At 48.7% G+C, this 14,634-nt stretch overlaps 1 protein-coding gene and 2 long non-coding RNA genes across 8 annotated transcripts in view; 2 read left to right on the plus strand and 1 right to left on the minus strand.

The window, feature by feature from the left end:
* LOC309654130 overlaps nucleotides 1-14,198 on the plus strand; it is a 37,971-nt gene extending 23,773 nt beyond the window's left edge. Inside the window, exon 6 of the long non-coding RNA XR_014259924.1 lies at nucleotides 14,054-14,198. This is a non-coding gene — a long non-coding RNA (uncharacterized lncRNA). The remainder of the gene's footprint in view (nucleotides 1-14,053) is intronic.
* On the minus strand, nucleotides 2,252-7,980 carry LOC309654379. The gene is made up of 2 exons (XR_014260205.1): nucleotides 7,278-7,980; nucleotides 2,252-3,476 (listed from the first exon to the last, which is right to left on the minus strand). It is a non-coding gene; the product is annotated as an uncharacterized lncRNA (long non-coding RNA).
* Nucleotides 14,199-14,494: 296 nt separating the features above from the next.
* MYZAP (myocardial zonula adherens protein) overlaps nucleotides 14,495-14,634 on the plus strand; it is a 105,376-nt gene continuing 105,236 nt past the window's right edge. For all 6 annotated transcript variants that reach the window (XM_082447271.1, XM_082447275.1, XM_082447272.1 and 3 more), the window contains exon 1: nucleotides 14,495-14,628. In XM_082447271.1, the coding sequence (XP_082303397.1) occupies nucleotides 14,554-14,628 (75 nt within the window). In that variant the 5' untranslated portion in view covers nucleotides 14,495-14,553. The remainder of the gene's footprint in view (nucleotides 14,629-14,634) is intronic.

Genomic DNA, 14,634 nt, shown 5'->3' on the forward strand with positions numbered 1-14,634 from the left:
AACTTACGTGATTGGACATGTGAACGCGTGTTCGCATCTTTGAAAGTTGGCAACTTGAAGGTTCATATGTAGGGGACTTCCTGTATTGAGCTTCTTTTATGTGGCACATACTGATGGCTGGGGGTATACAACTGAGGGGCCACTTACAGTCTGATGGCAACATGTCACCATGGAACTCCTCTGCTTAAAATGCTTCAGTGACATTTAAAAATTTGGGGTAAAATTTAATAGCAAAATTCATGGCAACCAGGGTTCTGTGTATATATGAGTGTTAGGCCAGCCCAGCTGCCCTCCCCGCCATTCTCCCTGCCTCACATCTTCTGCTACTGTCTTGGGCTCCAAGTGAATAATACTTTCATGCAGCCTGGTCCCTGTTCTCCACTGCCCCTTCTAGACTGTAAGCTTCTCCAGGAGGGGATGATTCTGACACATCCTTGCATTTCCCACAGCACTAGGACAATACTTGGCACCTTGAAAGTACTCAATACAATACCATACGATGTACTTGATACATTTATCATTGAATTATTAAATGAATAGACGGCTAAATAAGCGAATGAATGAAAATATGAGGTTCTGCTAGGTAGGGCAATTTACTTTAGTTTTTAGTTGGCTGAAGTTGGGCTCTGTTCTAATCCTCATTTTGAACTAGCCTGAATGATATGCCAGGCCTGCTGAACTGAGGGCAGCTTTATTTTAGTCAAGTATTTATAACAAATAGTGATGCTCTAAGGGGTTTTAAGTCATGGCGTGTTCAGATTTGTTTGTACCCTGGAGGGTTTTAAGAAAAATGAAATAAAATGACATAACACAAAATAAAATACCCACATTGCGAACATAAACATGTGGAACAGAGTCACGTTTGGGGGCCTGTGTGGAAATCTGCAAGGAAAGCTGGAGAGTTGAAAGTGTCCAGGCGTGGTGCACCTTCCCTTTCGCCCTCATACAGGCAGGACAAAGGTCTGTCTTCACTTAGGACAGGAACATGTTTCTTTCTTGGATGGTTTTGTTGAGGGAGAGGATGGAGGGGGAGGAAGTGGGCTTCTCCTGGGGTATCCAGCTGGGCCTAGCCCTGTGGGAGACAGGATGCGGGCCAGTCAGGCCCTCCAGCCCCCTCTATCAGGCTGTTTCCTATTTTCAGAGGTCTATAGGGTGGCCCTTGTGAGGCAACAGTAATAAACACATTGTCCTGAAATGTAAACTGGGGAGGGAGGAAATGCCTGGCATTGGTGATATGTCTGTCTGCTTATTTGCCGAGAGTGTTGTTTGGGGGAGATAATGTATACCGTGGAGACAGTGTTTTCAGGGATGTTTGTGAGGATGACGTCCTGATGAAGGACTGAGCCGATGATGACATCTGAAGCAGGACGCGGGTCTCACAGCCAGCCTGAGCTTGCCCGCGGTCCTCCCTCCAGCCCCTTCCTCCATTTCAGGGTCCTCCTGGTGGTCCATGCTCTGACCACCACACCCCCCAACTTCTGGCCTCGTTTCCCCCGCACGCCTCCCCCAGGACGCCCTCTCATGTTCCCAGCTGCCTGCAGCTCCTCCTCCTCTCCATTCCCCTCCTAAAACTGAATAATTAGACCTTTGCTAATAGGCAGTAGAAAAGGCTCCAGGAGACAGCCATCTCTGCTCCGCTCCTTTATTAAGTACTTTCCGTGTGCCGGATGTTTTACTTATATCATTCATTTAATCCTAACAACCTAAAAGGCAGTGATAATTGCCATTTCTCCCCGTTTACAGGTTGAGAAACTGAGGCTCAGGGAAGGAAATTGATTACCCTCACAATGGGTAGCCCTGGGATTTGAACTCATAGTCTGATGCAGAGACCTCACTCTTTTTTTTTTTTTTTTTTTCCTGATTTTTTTTTTATTATTATTTTTTAAATCAGTCATCAATTTTATACACATCACTTTATACATGTCAATCCCAATCGCCCAATTTAGCACACCACCATCCCCACCCCACCGCAGTTTTGCCCCCTTGGTGTCCATACGTTTGTTCTCTACATCTGTGTCTCAACTTCTGCCCTGCAACCCGGTTCATCTGTACCATTTTTCTAGGTTCCACATACATGCGTTAATATACGATATTTGTTTTTCTCTTTCTGACTTACTTCACTCTGTGTGACAGTCTCTAGATCCATCCACGTCTCAACAAATGACTCAGTTTCGTTCCTTTTTATGGCTGAGTAATATTCCATTGTATATATGTACCACATCTTCTTTATCCATTCATCTGTCGATGGGCATTTAGGTTGCTTCCATGACCTGGCTATTGTAAATAGTGCTGCAATGAACATTCGGGTGCATGTGTCTTTTTGAATTACGGTTTTCTCTGGGTATATGCCCAGTAGTGGGATTGCTGAGAGACCTCACTCTTATTCAATATATTCTATTTCCTTCCAGCTGCCTGCCAGGCACCACGTGACTGTCTGGTGCAACAGAGATGCATAAGGCAGCCCTACCCTTGAGGAATAGGGCTGCAAAGAACGATGAATCACCGGGAGAAGCACTGCAACAGCAGTGATGGAGGGGCGAAGCTGGGGAGGGAAGGAAGGGGCGGGAGGAGCATGAGCAAAGGCACTGTGGTGGACGCTGCAGGCCGCTGAGCACCACCCTCTCGCTCCCCCAGCTGCCGGGAGCAATGGGTGCTGATGGCTCAACGGACTCGCCCTTGGCTGGAGCCAGCTGCCTTGCCCAGTGTTAGGCTCCCTCCTCAGGGGAAGCCTGAATCCAGGGATTGGTCATTAGGTGAGTACAAAGGGCCGGCCCCCTTGCCTCAGTTGAGCACAACACTGAAGGGCCAACCCAGCTGCAGAGGATCAGCCCCACAGGCTCAGCCGAGGTCTCTCAGGTCAGCCCCTTCCTCCACCAATCCTGGTCCCATCACTCCAGGAGAGGTATGTACCCCCAAAACCCTTCTGCACATAAGCCTACCTCAGAGTGTGTGTCCCAGGGAGCTCAAGACATGTGGGTGTAAAGGTACCTACCGTGTTCCAGAAAACATGGAAAACCGTGTCCAAGGCTGCCGGGCTATAGGATGTGGAGGGTGTAGGACTCCTGTGCAGGCGTCTCCTCCTGCATTGTGATCTGAACATCCAGTGATGGACATGTATCTACTTTTTTTCAGGAATCTAGCCTGCAACTCTGCCCAGTGCCACAGAGGCCTGACCTATTATAAGATTAAACTGCTTACAACTTTGGGGAAACAGCAGTTTATAACCCCAATACATAACAACAAAGAAATGTTTGGGATCATTTTATTGATGCTTTTGGAACGTCAAAGCTAAAAAGCAGCCTTAGAGCACATCCAGTCCAAAAACCCTGCGTTATCACATGGAAATGAAGCTCCAGAGAGACGACGTGACTTCAGGTGAACGCAGATAGGGTCAGGGCCACCACCGGAACCCAGGTCTCCTGGCCTCCAGTCCATTGGTCTGTCCACCTCTCCTCGGGTAGGTCTATACCTCATACCTAATAAGAACTTAAACATGAGCCCTTGAAGACTCACTCAAGGGCTCTACTAACAGTGACTTGTCCATGGGAGGGCACACTGCGCTTGAAGAAGACGGCCACCCAGCTTCCCCCAAGGGCCCCAGCAGTCCTCCACAAGGTTCCCCACAGTGAGCCTGCTTTGCTGGTGCCAGGCCTGTCAAGGCTCAGTGTGGTTCCAGACCCTTCTGTACTTCCCTGCTCCCTATCAGATCAAATCCAGATGCTTTTCTCCAGCCATGGTCAAGGTAAACGTGGAAGCCGTAGAGCACCATAGGGGGCGCTCTACCTATCATGCACCTGCTCAGTGTTTAGTGCCGGCTTCTCTTCACCTCTTCACTCCCGGGGTTAGATGGGCCCCTCCCTTCTCTGGGGAAAGGGTTATTGGATAAGCTGACTTCCAGCTGGGGCACTTGTTACAGCGTTAACAGTCCTAAGCCTCAGTACCTTAACCTCTGATAAATGGATCACTCCAGACCCAGCACCGTATTGGAGACAGCAGGGCTCAACTTCCGCTGACCTGTCTTGAACGGCGACTTTGCCCTTCGACCTGCCTCTCCGGGGCCGGACAATTATTAACCCATGTAATCAGACTCTGTGTGAACTTCTCTTTCCAGATAAGGCAGCTTTCTGAAAAAGTTGCCTTAGAGCAGGGTCTCTCCAGCTGAGTTTTGTGTTTTGCTAGTGCCCTGTGGGCTGCTTGTATTAGTTATGCCATGGGCAGGGAGCGTCCTGTGGTCAGCTAAGCTGGAGAAGCACTGCACAGGTAGTTATCTTTGGAAGATACTCCAGCTACTTGAGGGCAATAAGTCCTATCTTAAATCTGCCTACTTTCATCTAACCTGTATCTGCCTGGTTTCACTTGTCTGCAGAAACTTTTAAAAATGGAATACCTTTTAACCTCCTTGAGGGGACTTAATCTCACCTCTTTCTGAGCTCAATTTCTCTCATCCGTCCTGTGTTTTACAACTGGGCTTTCCTGTCTGGGTCACTCTTCTGGCGTCACCGTTCTGTGTCTCCGCAGTGTCCCTTCTGCACGCTGGGGTGTGGCAGTGCTCCCTGTTTCTGGTCCTGGTTTGCCTGGGACTAATGGGGTTTCCTGAGACATGGGACTTCCAGTACTAAAGCCAAGAAAATCCCAGGCAAACTGGGACATGTTGGTCGTCTGTACTGAGCCCTGCTTCTTGCCTGCAGCCCCGCAGCTCTGGCAGCCACCCTGGTGCTACCCAGGCCTCTTCTAGGATTCCCTGTTGCTGGGCTCAGTCTACCTGGGGCTGCAACCACAAGTTGCTTACGTGCCTAGCCTCTCCTCTTTCAGCTAAACGCAGTCTCCTCATCAGCGCCTACAGCTGGGGTAAGTTCCCTTGCTGCCCCTGTAACAAACCCTGTCTGACCCCGTCTTATCCACCATGAATGGACTTGAAAACCCATAGCACCATGATACTCACTCCCCAGGCCCCTGGCTCTGACAGGCACAGGGGTAGCTGAGTGGCTCTCAGGAAGGGTCATGGTGATGTGACCCAGCTGAGAGAGCTGATGAGGTAGGGGCTGCCCTGGCGTTCTGTGTGGAAGGCAGAGAGCCAGTGTGTCCGGGGGAGAGATGCTGCAGCCTCCCAGGCCCTCCGCTTCCCTCTGCTCCTCTGCCAGTTGCAGGGTGTGGGGGGGGGGGGATTGGCATTGTGTTCGTCTCTGGGCCACAGATGCCTGCTCTGATGAGTGAGTAGTCTCTGCCATGAGGGGCTCACTCACGCTGGAGGAGGGTGACATGGGGACCAGTGAGTGCAAGCCAGTGTTAAGGGGTGCCACAGCATAACTGATGGAGTGATTAATTCTTCCCTTGTTTTTACTCCTGTAACTGTTTTTCCATTTCCCCCGGTCTTTCCCTAAGCCTTTCTATTGCACTGCTGCAAGGCCTTTTGTGTAGGTCCAAATCAGGAGTGCTTTTGTTCCTTAAAGCCCTGACATACTGGGAGACTGGTGACATTTGCTCTTGAAGGGGAGGGGGAGCAGATGACTTGCAGGGGGCAGGCAGAAGTAAGCACATTAGGGGAGGTTTGGACCAGGAGTAGATGTTTTTCCAGGTCTGTGAGCAATGGATCCCAACAGCACCCCTCTCCAGAGGGGCTGGGATCTGGAATGGACTGATCTGAACACACTGCAGCCCTGGGGACCATGGCAAAAAACCACTCACTCACTGTAGAATGATCTACTGAATGTCTGCTCTGTGCCAGGCACTGTTGTAGACACTGGGATTAGAGGAATGAACAGAACAGATGAAAACCCCTGCCCTCGTAGACCTTGGATCTTAGTTAGGGGAGATAGACACAAACCGAGTGCTCAAGACTTGGGCTTTTATCTGAAGAGCTGTGAAGCCACTGGAAGGGTTTACACAGAGGAGTGTGGGTTTAAAAGGATCACAGTGGCCTCCGTGTTGTGGATGGACTGACTAGAGGGGGCGGAGGTGAAAGACCAGTTAGGAAGCTCTTTCAAGGATCCAGAGGAGAGGCTATGGTGGCTTAAATGTTGCTGATGAAAAGCGTTTAGGTTTTGGAGATGCTTTGAAGGTAAAGCCAGATAGATAAAATGTAAGCTATGAGATTAAAAGGAGAAATCATAGATGACTCCAGGGATTTTGGCCTGAGCAACTAGAAGAACAGAGTCCTAATTACTGAACTGGGGAGGGCTGTGGCCGGAATGGGGTTTTTTGGTGGGGGGGGATTTTACACAGAAATAGAGTCCCTGTGCCCCCCCACTCCAGGCACGGCCACACCAGCCCATATGGCTGTGTGTGGATTAGAAATGGCATCCCTTCCTCTAGCAGACACAGCTCAGTGCTGGGGGCACAGCTTGTCAAGGGGACAGTCCCTCTTACAGCCTGAAGTCCCGTTGCTGTGAACAACCTTCACGATCACATACAGAGGCCCTGCCTGGAGTGACTAGTGGTGTATCAGAAAGACCCCCTCAGGCAGGACGGGGCCAGATGGATACCTGGGGCAGTGTAAACTGAACTTAGAGAAGTAACTGTTCATATCCCTATGTCATGTTTTATAGTAAATTGTATACTTGCCTCAGCAGCTGCAGTGAGAGGAGGCCTGTTTGCATGAGATCATTAGAGGTATAAAGGCAGAAAATAATGTTAAGGAGTATTGTTGGTCTTCTTAGGATTAAAAAATAATGAATGCTGTTTTGTCGTGAAGTTATATGGTCCTCTTTTGTTACATGCTAAGAGCAGATAAGTTCTCTTTATTAATCTCTCTTAATAGAGCAAAACAAATATAGGGAAAGAATCGCTTTTATTGTTTTCCAAATGTCTTACATTAGCAGTGGTATGAAACACTCAACATACTAGCTTTGAAGAAGTTGTTCCAAATCTAAAGGAGTGTTCCGTCCTCTTTACACCCAGCATTACCCCACACATCACCAGGCAATCCATAGTTTTTTTTAGAAGGGACTTCACGACATACTATAGTCATATCGTTTATATTTTATACTCCCATTCAAGCCTCATGATGACTCTAAGAGGTGGTACTATTATCTCCCATTTCACAGGAGAGGAGATTAAGCCTTGGAGAGTGGAGATGACGTACCCAGGACCCGTCAGCTAATATGTGGCAGAGCCTGAATAGACACTCTGGTGAGTTTGGCTCCAGAGTCCCCCTATGTTAAACACTGTTCCTCAGACTGACTTCCCTGATGCAAAACCTAGAATTCCACAATCCCAGGGCCACACATTTCTAGAATTTGAAGGGACTAACTGCATCTACTCTATGCCCCCTTCCTTACCTGATGCCTGAGTTCTCTCTAGTCATCCTTGATGAGATGTCTTCACCCTGGTCCTCGCACAAATGCTGGCTGATGGCATAAGAAGAAGTTTGGGAAGCTTATTAGAATGTGAATTTCTGGGCATCATCCCAGATCCACTAAATCAGAGTGTCAGGGCCCAGAAGTATATCGTTACCAAGACCCCAGGTGGCTCTAGTGTGCAGTCGGGCTTGGGGAGCCCGCTAGAGCCACACTCTAGTGATGAGGAATGCCCTGCCTGCCTCACAAGTTGGTCCTGCCCATCATTTCCACCCTTAGCGATTTCTTTCCTTGATCCCCTCTCCTTGGCTAGCTCTGGCTATTAAAGTATTTCTTAGATTGCATTGAACTCCATCTCCCTGTAGCTCTTACTGGGCCCCATTCTACATTTTGGGTTACACAGAACAAGTTTAACCACTCTGCCACAGTGCCAGCCTTTCAAGAATTGAAGTCACCAAACAACCCTCCCCCCCAACCCTGACCCTAGTCTTTTCTTCTCTAGGGACAATATTCCCAGTTCTGCCACCTGAATCTCATTATTTAGTGTCAAGTTCTTATATCATCTGTGTCGTGTTCTTCTGAAATCATCTGGGTGGTCCTTGTTCCTTTAAACCGTGGCACCAGGACTGAAGGCCACTTCCCAGGCATGGTCCAGCACAGTACAGTGAGGACTTTCGCCTTTCTGGTTCCAGACCCTGCCTTCCTCTGAAGTCATCTTGAAATTAGAGGACATGTGCTGGGTCATAGAGAGGTGGGCTTCTGTGGAACTACTGGCCCAGCGGAGTTCCACGGACAGCCTTAGTACATGACACTGCTGAGCCTGGTCCCCTGTGTCCTCTGTTGGTGTTGCTGTTGATTTTGGATGCAAGGTAAGGACCGTAGATGTATTCTTGCTGCATCCCATCTTGTCAGATTCTGCTCCTTGCTCCAGCCTCTTGAATTTGGGGATCCTGCCTCTTGCATCAGTAGATTGAGTGTTCCTTCCTCTGACCCTTTCAGACTCTCTGTACTCACACTGTTTTGTACCAGACTCTCTGGGCCATACAGTGGTTTAAGGTTATTGCTGTTCCAGAGATCTTTGCTCTGAGCAGTGATGTTATTGTACACACCTCGGTATCTGTATATGTATCCATATTTTATGTAGATATAGTGGACACAGCTGGTGCCCACCCAAATATTCTCAGCCATCTTTTACCAGCTCTGTGTGTCTGTTTCCCAGCTTGCATGTAGCTTTGATGCTAATAGTCTGTGTTTATTAGGAACATAGAGGTTCTTTGCCCCTATGGAGTGCCACAGTGCCTGTGAGCTATATACTTCCTCTACCCTCTACCCCATTCGAGAAAATGACAGACTAGTGTAGGAGTACGAAAGCCCAGCTCTTTTGTCTGGAGGCAGGACTAACTCTGAGGTGCAACTGACATTCCAGAGCTGCCGGTGGGATCAGGCTGGATCTGGAACTTTACCTAAGATGGTGCCGTTGCTGACTTCTTCCCCTTTCTGAGTTCCTACTCCCTTCCTGGTTTCTCCTGGGGGCACTTCCTCAATAATCCCCTGCACATGGATCCTTGGTTCAAAGTCTGCTTTTGGGAAAACCCACCTAAGATGGTGGTCATAGCATAAATAGATGTATCAGCCATTCTATATGAGTATACATAGAAACATTTCAGGGCTTTTTTATTAAAAAAAAAAAAAAAGCAAAAAAAATTCCTTTTTGTAGATTAGTGATTTTATTTTTGGTATAGATTCAAATACAGGTATTACTTATATGTTAACTGGTCCCAATAGGATTTACTGACCAGTCACCAAGTCAGTATCTTTTGGAACAAAACTCCTAAATCACTCAAGGAGGTACAGGGGTGGCAAAAGGAGACGTTCTTTGTACCATATGCTCAGGAAGGCCCCTAATTCCTTTAACGTTTCTCACCTGACTTACTCTTTCCCTTCTGTGATTTTTTTTTTTTTTTTTGACGTTGGGTGGAGCCTGCTTCCTCTTAAAGACAGTCACCAGGATGTCTTCCTGAAAAAATAAATATGTAAGATTTCCACCTTTGCGTCTGCAAGTTTTCTACTACAAGCCCATTTGGCTACTTGGAAAAGCCAGGAGGGTGCCTTCCTCTGGGTGTCCAGACTTTGTGTTTAGCGCATGACAAAGCCCCAGAGCTAAGAAAGGGAATCACTTATCCTTTATCCATCCGTTTTCTTTACTGATTCTCCTCCCCTAGGGGTCTATGGCACTACTGATCAACTACTCACTAGGATAACGTACAATTCACAAAAATCCTCCAACTTTTGGGTGGTCACTAAGTTTTGTTGATTTTCTGCCTTTCGAATCCATCCCCTCCTTTCCTTTCCACCACCGCTGGCTCCTCTGTTCAGAGCCTCTTTATCTCTTATCAATACTATTCCTATAGACCCCAAAGCACTCGCCCTGCAGTCTCTGCCTTCCATCCATACTCTTCTCTCTGCTGCCCATCATGTCACTGCCCTGCTCGCAAATCTTCACTAGCTCCCCATCACCTGCAGATCGATTCTCAACTTTATTCAAGGCCCTTTGCAGTCTAACCCCAGCCTGCTTTGTCTCCAGCCGTTCCCTCTTGTTCTGAGATTCAAGCTAGAGAGGCTAACACACATTTCCCGGACCCTCTGACCTCACTGTTTCCTTTGGCTCCCAGTCTAGAATGCCCTGACCTTTCCCTCCTCATTTTGCAGTGCCAGCTTCCATGCCGCCTTCCCAGAGGAGCCCTCCGTCTCTCTGCAGCTCAGCGCCTTGGATTCCCTTGTCCTCCGCCCACTAGAGTGCTTTGGACACACTTCAAGTCTGGCTCCTCTCCCAGTATAGGAGGTGAGCTGTCAAGGACACAGACTCTGGAGCCATCTTGACTCGGGCTGAAGCTCAGCTCCGCCACTTACCAGCGCTGGTATCATGAACAAGTTACTTCACCTCCCTGTGATGTGATTCCGTCATCTGCAAAATAGGGGACATAATAGCACCTTCCTCACTGAGTTGCTGGAAAGGTTAAGTGAGATTATGTATTTTAAGCCTCTGAACACAGTACAGTATAAGTGTTTGCTAGCATTTTACTTTGCTAAGGTCACATCTCTCTTCCCAAATTGATGTTGAGCTCCCAGAAAGTAGGGTCTGTCTTACTCCTCTCTATGTCCCCAGTGCCTGGTACATAGTAGGTGCTGGGTACCTATTTGTTCAGTGAATTGACTTCTTATTAGCCTGCCAGTTGCACATTCATCCATGAGTTAACAGGTAAGCACAGGATCGTCTTCAATGAGTTCTATTCCCCAGGGTGGGTCAGCAGCAGGTTCCAGCCCCTGCGTCTAGACAGGTTTATAAATTCTGCGTATCTGGGTGACTTGGCTGGGGTATTGGGTTCCTCTCAGTCTGCTTTCCTTATCTCTAGGCCCTGTTCTCTGCTTCTCAGACACCCGGTGAATATGGGGTGTTTCTTGTTCTACTTTATCCAGAGGAGCTTTGTAATTCAATACCCTTGCCCTTGGGTTGGAAATGCGTCCTTTCTGTATTGTGAAAGTTTGGCCTCTGTTTGGCATTGAGAACGGGAATATGCCAGGACTTTGGGACGTTGTGACACCTGAATGGAAGGGGGAAAAAAAGAGAAGCCTCAGAGACATAAGAGTGCAGAGGGCAAAAATACCAGCAAGCCAGGCATCGCTTGGGCTCACCTCTTCTGTGTCCTGCTCAGTGATTCCATTCCTGATTGGTTCTGCCAAGAAATAAAGGTAGTCTTTGCCACTCAGGACTTTGCTGGAGAAATGGGTCCCATCATAAGCTCCTCAACGAAAGATGCCGATAGAGAGTCTGGAGAGGGTTTTGTAGAGAGTAACACGGACAATTCAGAAAGCAGAAGCTGGAGCATATGAGAGAGAAGTCTAGGAGCTGGGATGGGAGAAGGAGGTGCAATCTAGTGACTGATTTCAAGAAAATGAAGGGTGTTGATACAGACATCTAGAATTTTCTACAGACCTGTGCTTCAGCAGAGAAATTTAGGACAGCTTTTAGGCATATGTGGCTATTACTGTGGATGGGAATGGGTGGCGGCTGAGAGTTCTGTTATAGCATCTCTTCCCTCCAGCCCAGTGGCACTCCTCTGTCACCAGTGCTCAGGGAGGGCCCAGAGTAGGCTGGGGCAGTGCTGAAAGGGAGCAAGCAGGGAGGCTGTCCCTACCAGAGCCCCATCCCTGCCCCCCATGTCTGCCCTCTTCCTACTCACAGTTCTAGACCAGGAGGACTTCTGGCGGGGGCAGAAGTGCTTGGCCTTCGACTCCTCTTTCAAAAAGGGTCAATCCTTCCTTTTGATCTTCTTCTCCCAGAACTCTTCATAGAAGTCCTAGTTCCTAGACTATGACTTCATTTTTGACTTTTTCCTTTCTCTGCCAGATCTACCTTTTCATTGGTTTTTCCATCCCTACTTGTCTTCCTATTTTCCTGCTTCTCCTTTTCCACTTTCTGGGGGCTCCCACTCCCCTCTCTCTTGCAGTTCCTTAGGTGTTGGCCTGGCATGGGGGGGCTGTGTCATAAGCCAGAGCCTGGCATCTGCCCACCCACACCACCTGCAGCCCTTAGTGACAGCCGGTGTGGGGAACTTTCCTGGCTGGGACAGTCCTGGGGCTCTGGCTGCTTCAGCTGGCAACCTGCTTGGAGACCCCTGCCTACCTTAGAAGCTGGGTTAGCAAGGGTCTTAGTTTTAGTTTTGCTTGGCCATGAGTGAGTTGAAGTATTGCTCTGTAATATCATTTCTTTTTTTTCTTTCTTTCTCTTTGTTTCTTTCTTTATTTGGCCATGCCGTGTGGCTAGTGGGATCTTACTTTCCCGGACCGAGGATTGAACCCGGGCCATGGCAATGAAAGCGCCCAGTCCTAATCACTGGACGGCCAGGGAACTCCCTGTAATATCATTTCTTCATTCATTCAACATTATTGTGCACTTGAAACATGCCAATTACTCTGTAATATCATTTCTTCACTCATTCAGTATTTACTGTGCACTTACAACATGCCAATTACTGTTCTAGCCACTGGGCAGGCAGGGATGTAAACAAGATCCAGTCCCCACCAAGAGCTCACAAGCTAACGTGTAGTCTGCTGCTTTTGTAATGAAGCGTAATAGAGTATAAAAAAGGATTAACAATATGAAAAAAACTTGGATAATGGAGAAATGAATCCATGCCCCACCCTTCCTCTCAAATGCTGACTCCATCTTGAGTGATCACTTGGATGTTTGCCATAATATAAATAAACATCGATGACGCCAGGTTATTTTGCCTCTGAACAGCTGCCCATTTCCTAGAAAGGAGAACCTCAAGGCAACATAACAGCAATAATCATTAGCCTCTTTCTACTGAGGTAATCATGCAGATATCTCTAACCCATATTGGCTTTCAACAGCTGTGTTTTGACAAGTTTTTATTTTTTTAAAAATTTTTTATTGAAGTGCTGTACACCGAAACTAGCACAACATTGACCACGTTTTATTGAAAGGCAGACCCATCTTTTAGTCACATAAAACTCTCCCAAGAAAAGGGGCCTTCACGGAAATAACGTGGGGAAAGACCTCTCATGAATGACCTCTTTTTAGAAGGGTGGGTGGATAGGAAGATGCCCGAGGTCTATAGTTAAAAAAAAAAAAAAAAAGGAAACCTGGAGTTAGAAGATTGGAGGTCTAGTCCCAGCTGTTCGCCAGCTAACCTAATGCCCCTAGGTCTCAGTTCCCTCATTTGTAAAATGGGATGATAACAGTATCCACGTTTTTGGTCACGGTGAGACTTTGCTGAGAAAAGGCAGATGAAGCGAGTATTGTAGAATGCAGACATAGCTGGGATGATGATGGTGACAGAGATGTTAAAGCACAGGCTGTGTGACATTGGGAAAGTCCCTTAGATACTCTGGCTTCAGTTTCCTCATCTGCAGAAGGAGCAAATCTCAGAGGATCAGTTGGAATTCTGTTCAGCAACAGTTCTTACGTTCCTTGAGTATCTTCTGTGTTGGTGCCACACTGAGAATTCAGAGCAGGGTGAGGCTGGGCCCTCACTCTCCAGAAGCTCACCGTGGGGGAAGGGGACAGACACACACACTGATGACTCTTCTTTTGAGAAGACATGGTCTCAAAAAGCGTCGAGGTTCATGGGTGTAAGTGTTCAGGGCAGGAGGGTCCTGGAGAGCTTGGTAGGGAGGGAGTGTTTGGGCTTTGAAGGGTGAGTGGAGGGGGATTGTCTTCCCCTGTTGAGAAACATTTATCCTCAGGCTAAAGGCCAAACTCTTCAGCTAAGCACAGCAGGTTCTTCGTGATCTGGCCCAGCGCCCTTCTGCTGCTTGTCTACCGTTTGCCCCTTGCACTGTGGTATTTTCAGTTCCTAAAAAATCTACCAAACCTTCTCTTGCCTTCCACCATCTTTGCGCTTGCCAGTTTTTTTGGCCTCCTCCCTCTGCTAGGGGGGCAGCAGAGTGGATAAGCAAGGCACTAGGGTCAGACTGTGCGGTCCATCTTAGCTTTGCCACTTTCCAGCCAGTGGGGCCCCTGCCTTGTTACTTAATCTCTTGGTGAGTCAGTGTCCTCATCTGCAAAATGGGGATACAGGACAATAATAGTGCCTACCTCAAAGGGTGGTTGTGAGGGTTAAATGAGGTAATACAGGAAAAGTACTTGCAGCCGGGGTCACAGGAACCATTACATAAATATGAACAGTTGTGATGAATATTCAATGCCTGGCTTGCTTCTACTTGTATTTCAGGTCTTAGGCTAGTTATCACCTCCTCTGGGAAGACTTTTCCTACCCAGGCTAACTCCTAAGGCCACGTTGTGAGCTCCCACGGATATCACCTCTTCTACCAAAGCACCGACACCAGTTATCTTTCGGTATCCCCACCAGATTGCAAACTCCACAGGATAGGGGCCCGTGGATTGTGTTGGCTGCTGGAAGGGACACCTGGTAGGCACTCAGTCCCGCGCCGGGACTGACCCTGGGAGGGCGCAGAGCCGTGGGGGAAGGTAGGTGACCAATACGGGCTGGGTCTGCGCCCTCGGGAGAAAATGCAGCTGGACGAGTCCGGCGAGTGCGGGACCCCGCCCCGGCTCCTCCCCCAGCCGGGCCTCAGCCCCGCCCCCGCGCTGCCCCTGCCGGCGCTACTGGCCTGCGCGGTCCCCACCCTCCCCGCCTCCAGCGGGGCGGCCCCCGGCTTATTCCACTCGCGAGAAGCACCGCGCCGAGCCCGCCACCAACGCCGCTGAGGGATGCTGCGCTCCACGTCCACAGTCACGCTGCTCTCGAGCGGCGGCTCCAGCGCTCCCGGGGCGCCCAACAGGAGGGTGAGT

The sequence above is a fragment of the Balaenoptera physalus genome (genome assembly GCF_965194825.1).
Source record: "Balaenoptera physalus genome assembly, chromosome: 2".
Taxonomy (NCBI): Eukaryota; Metazoa; Chordata; class Mammalia; order Artiodactyla; family Balaenopteridae; genus Balaenoptera; species Balaenoptera physalus.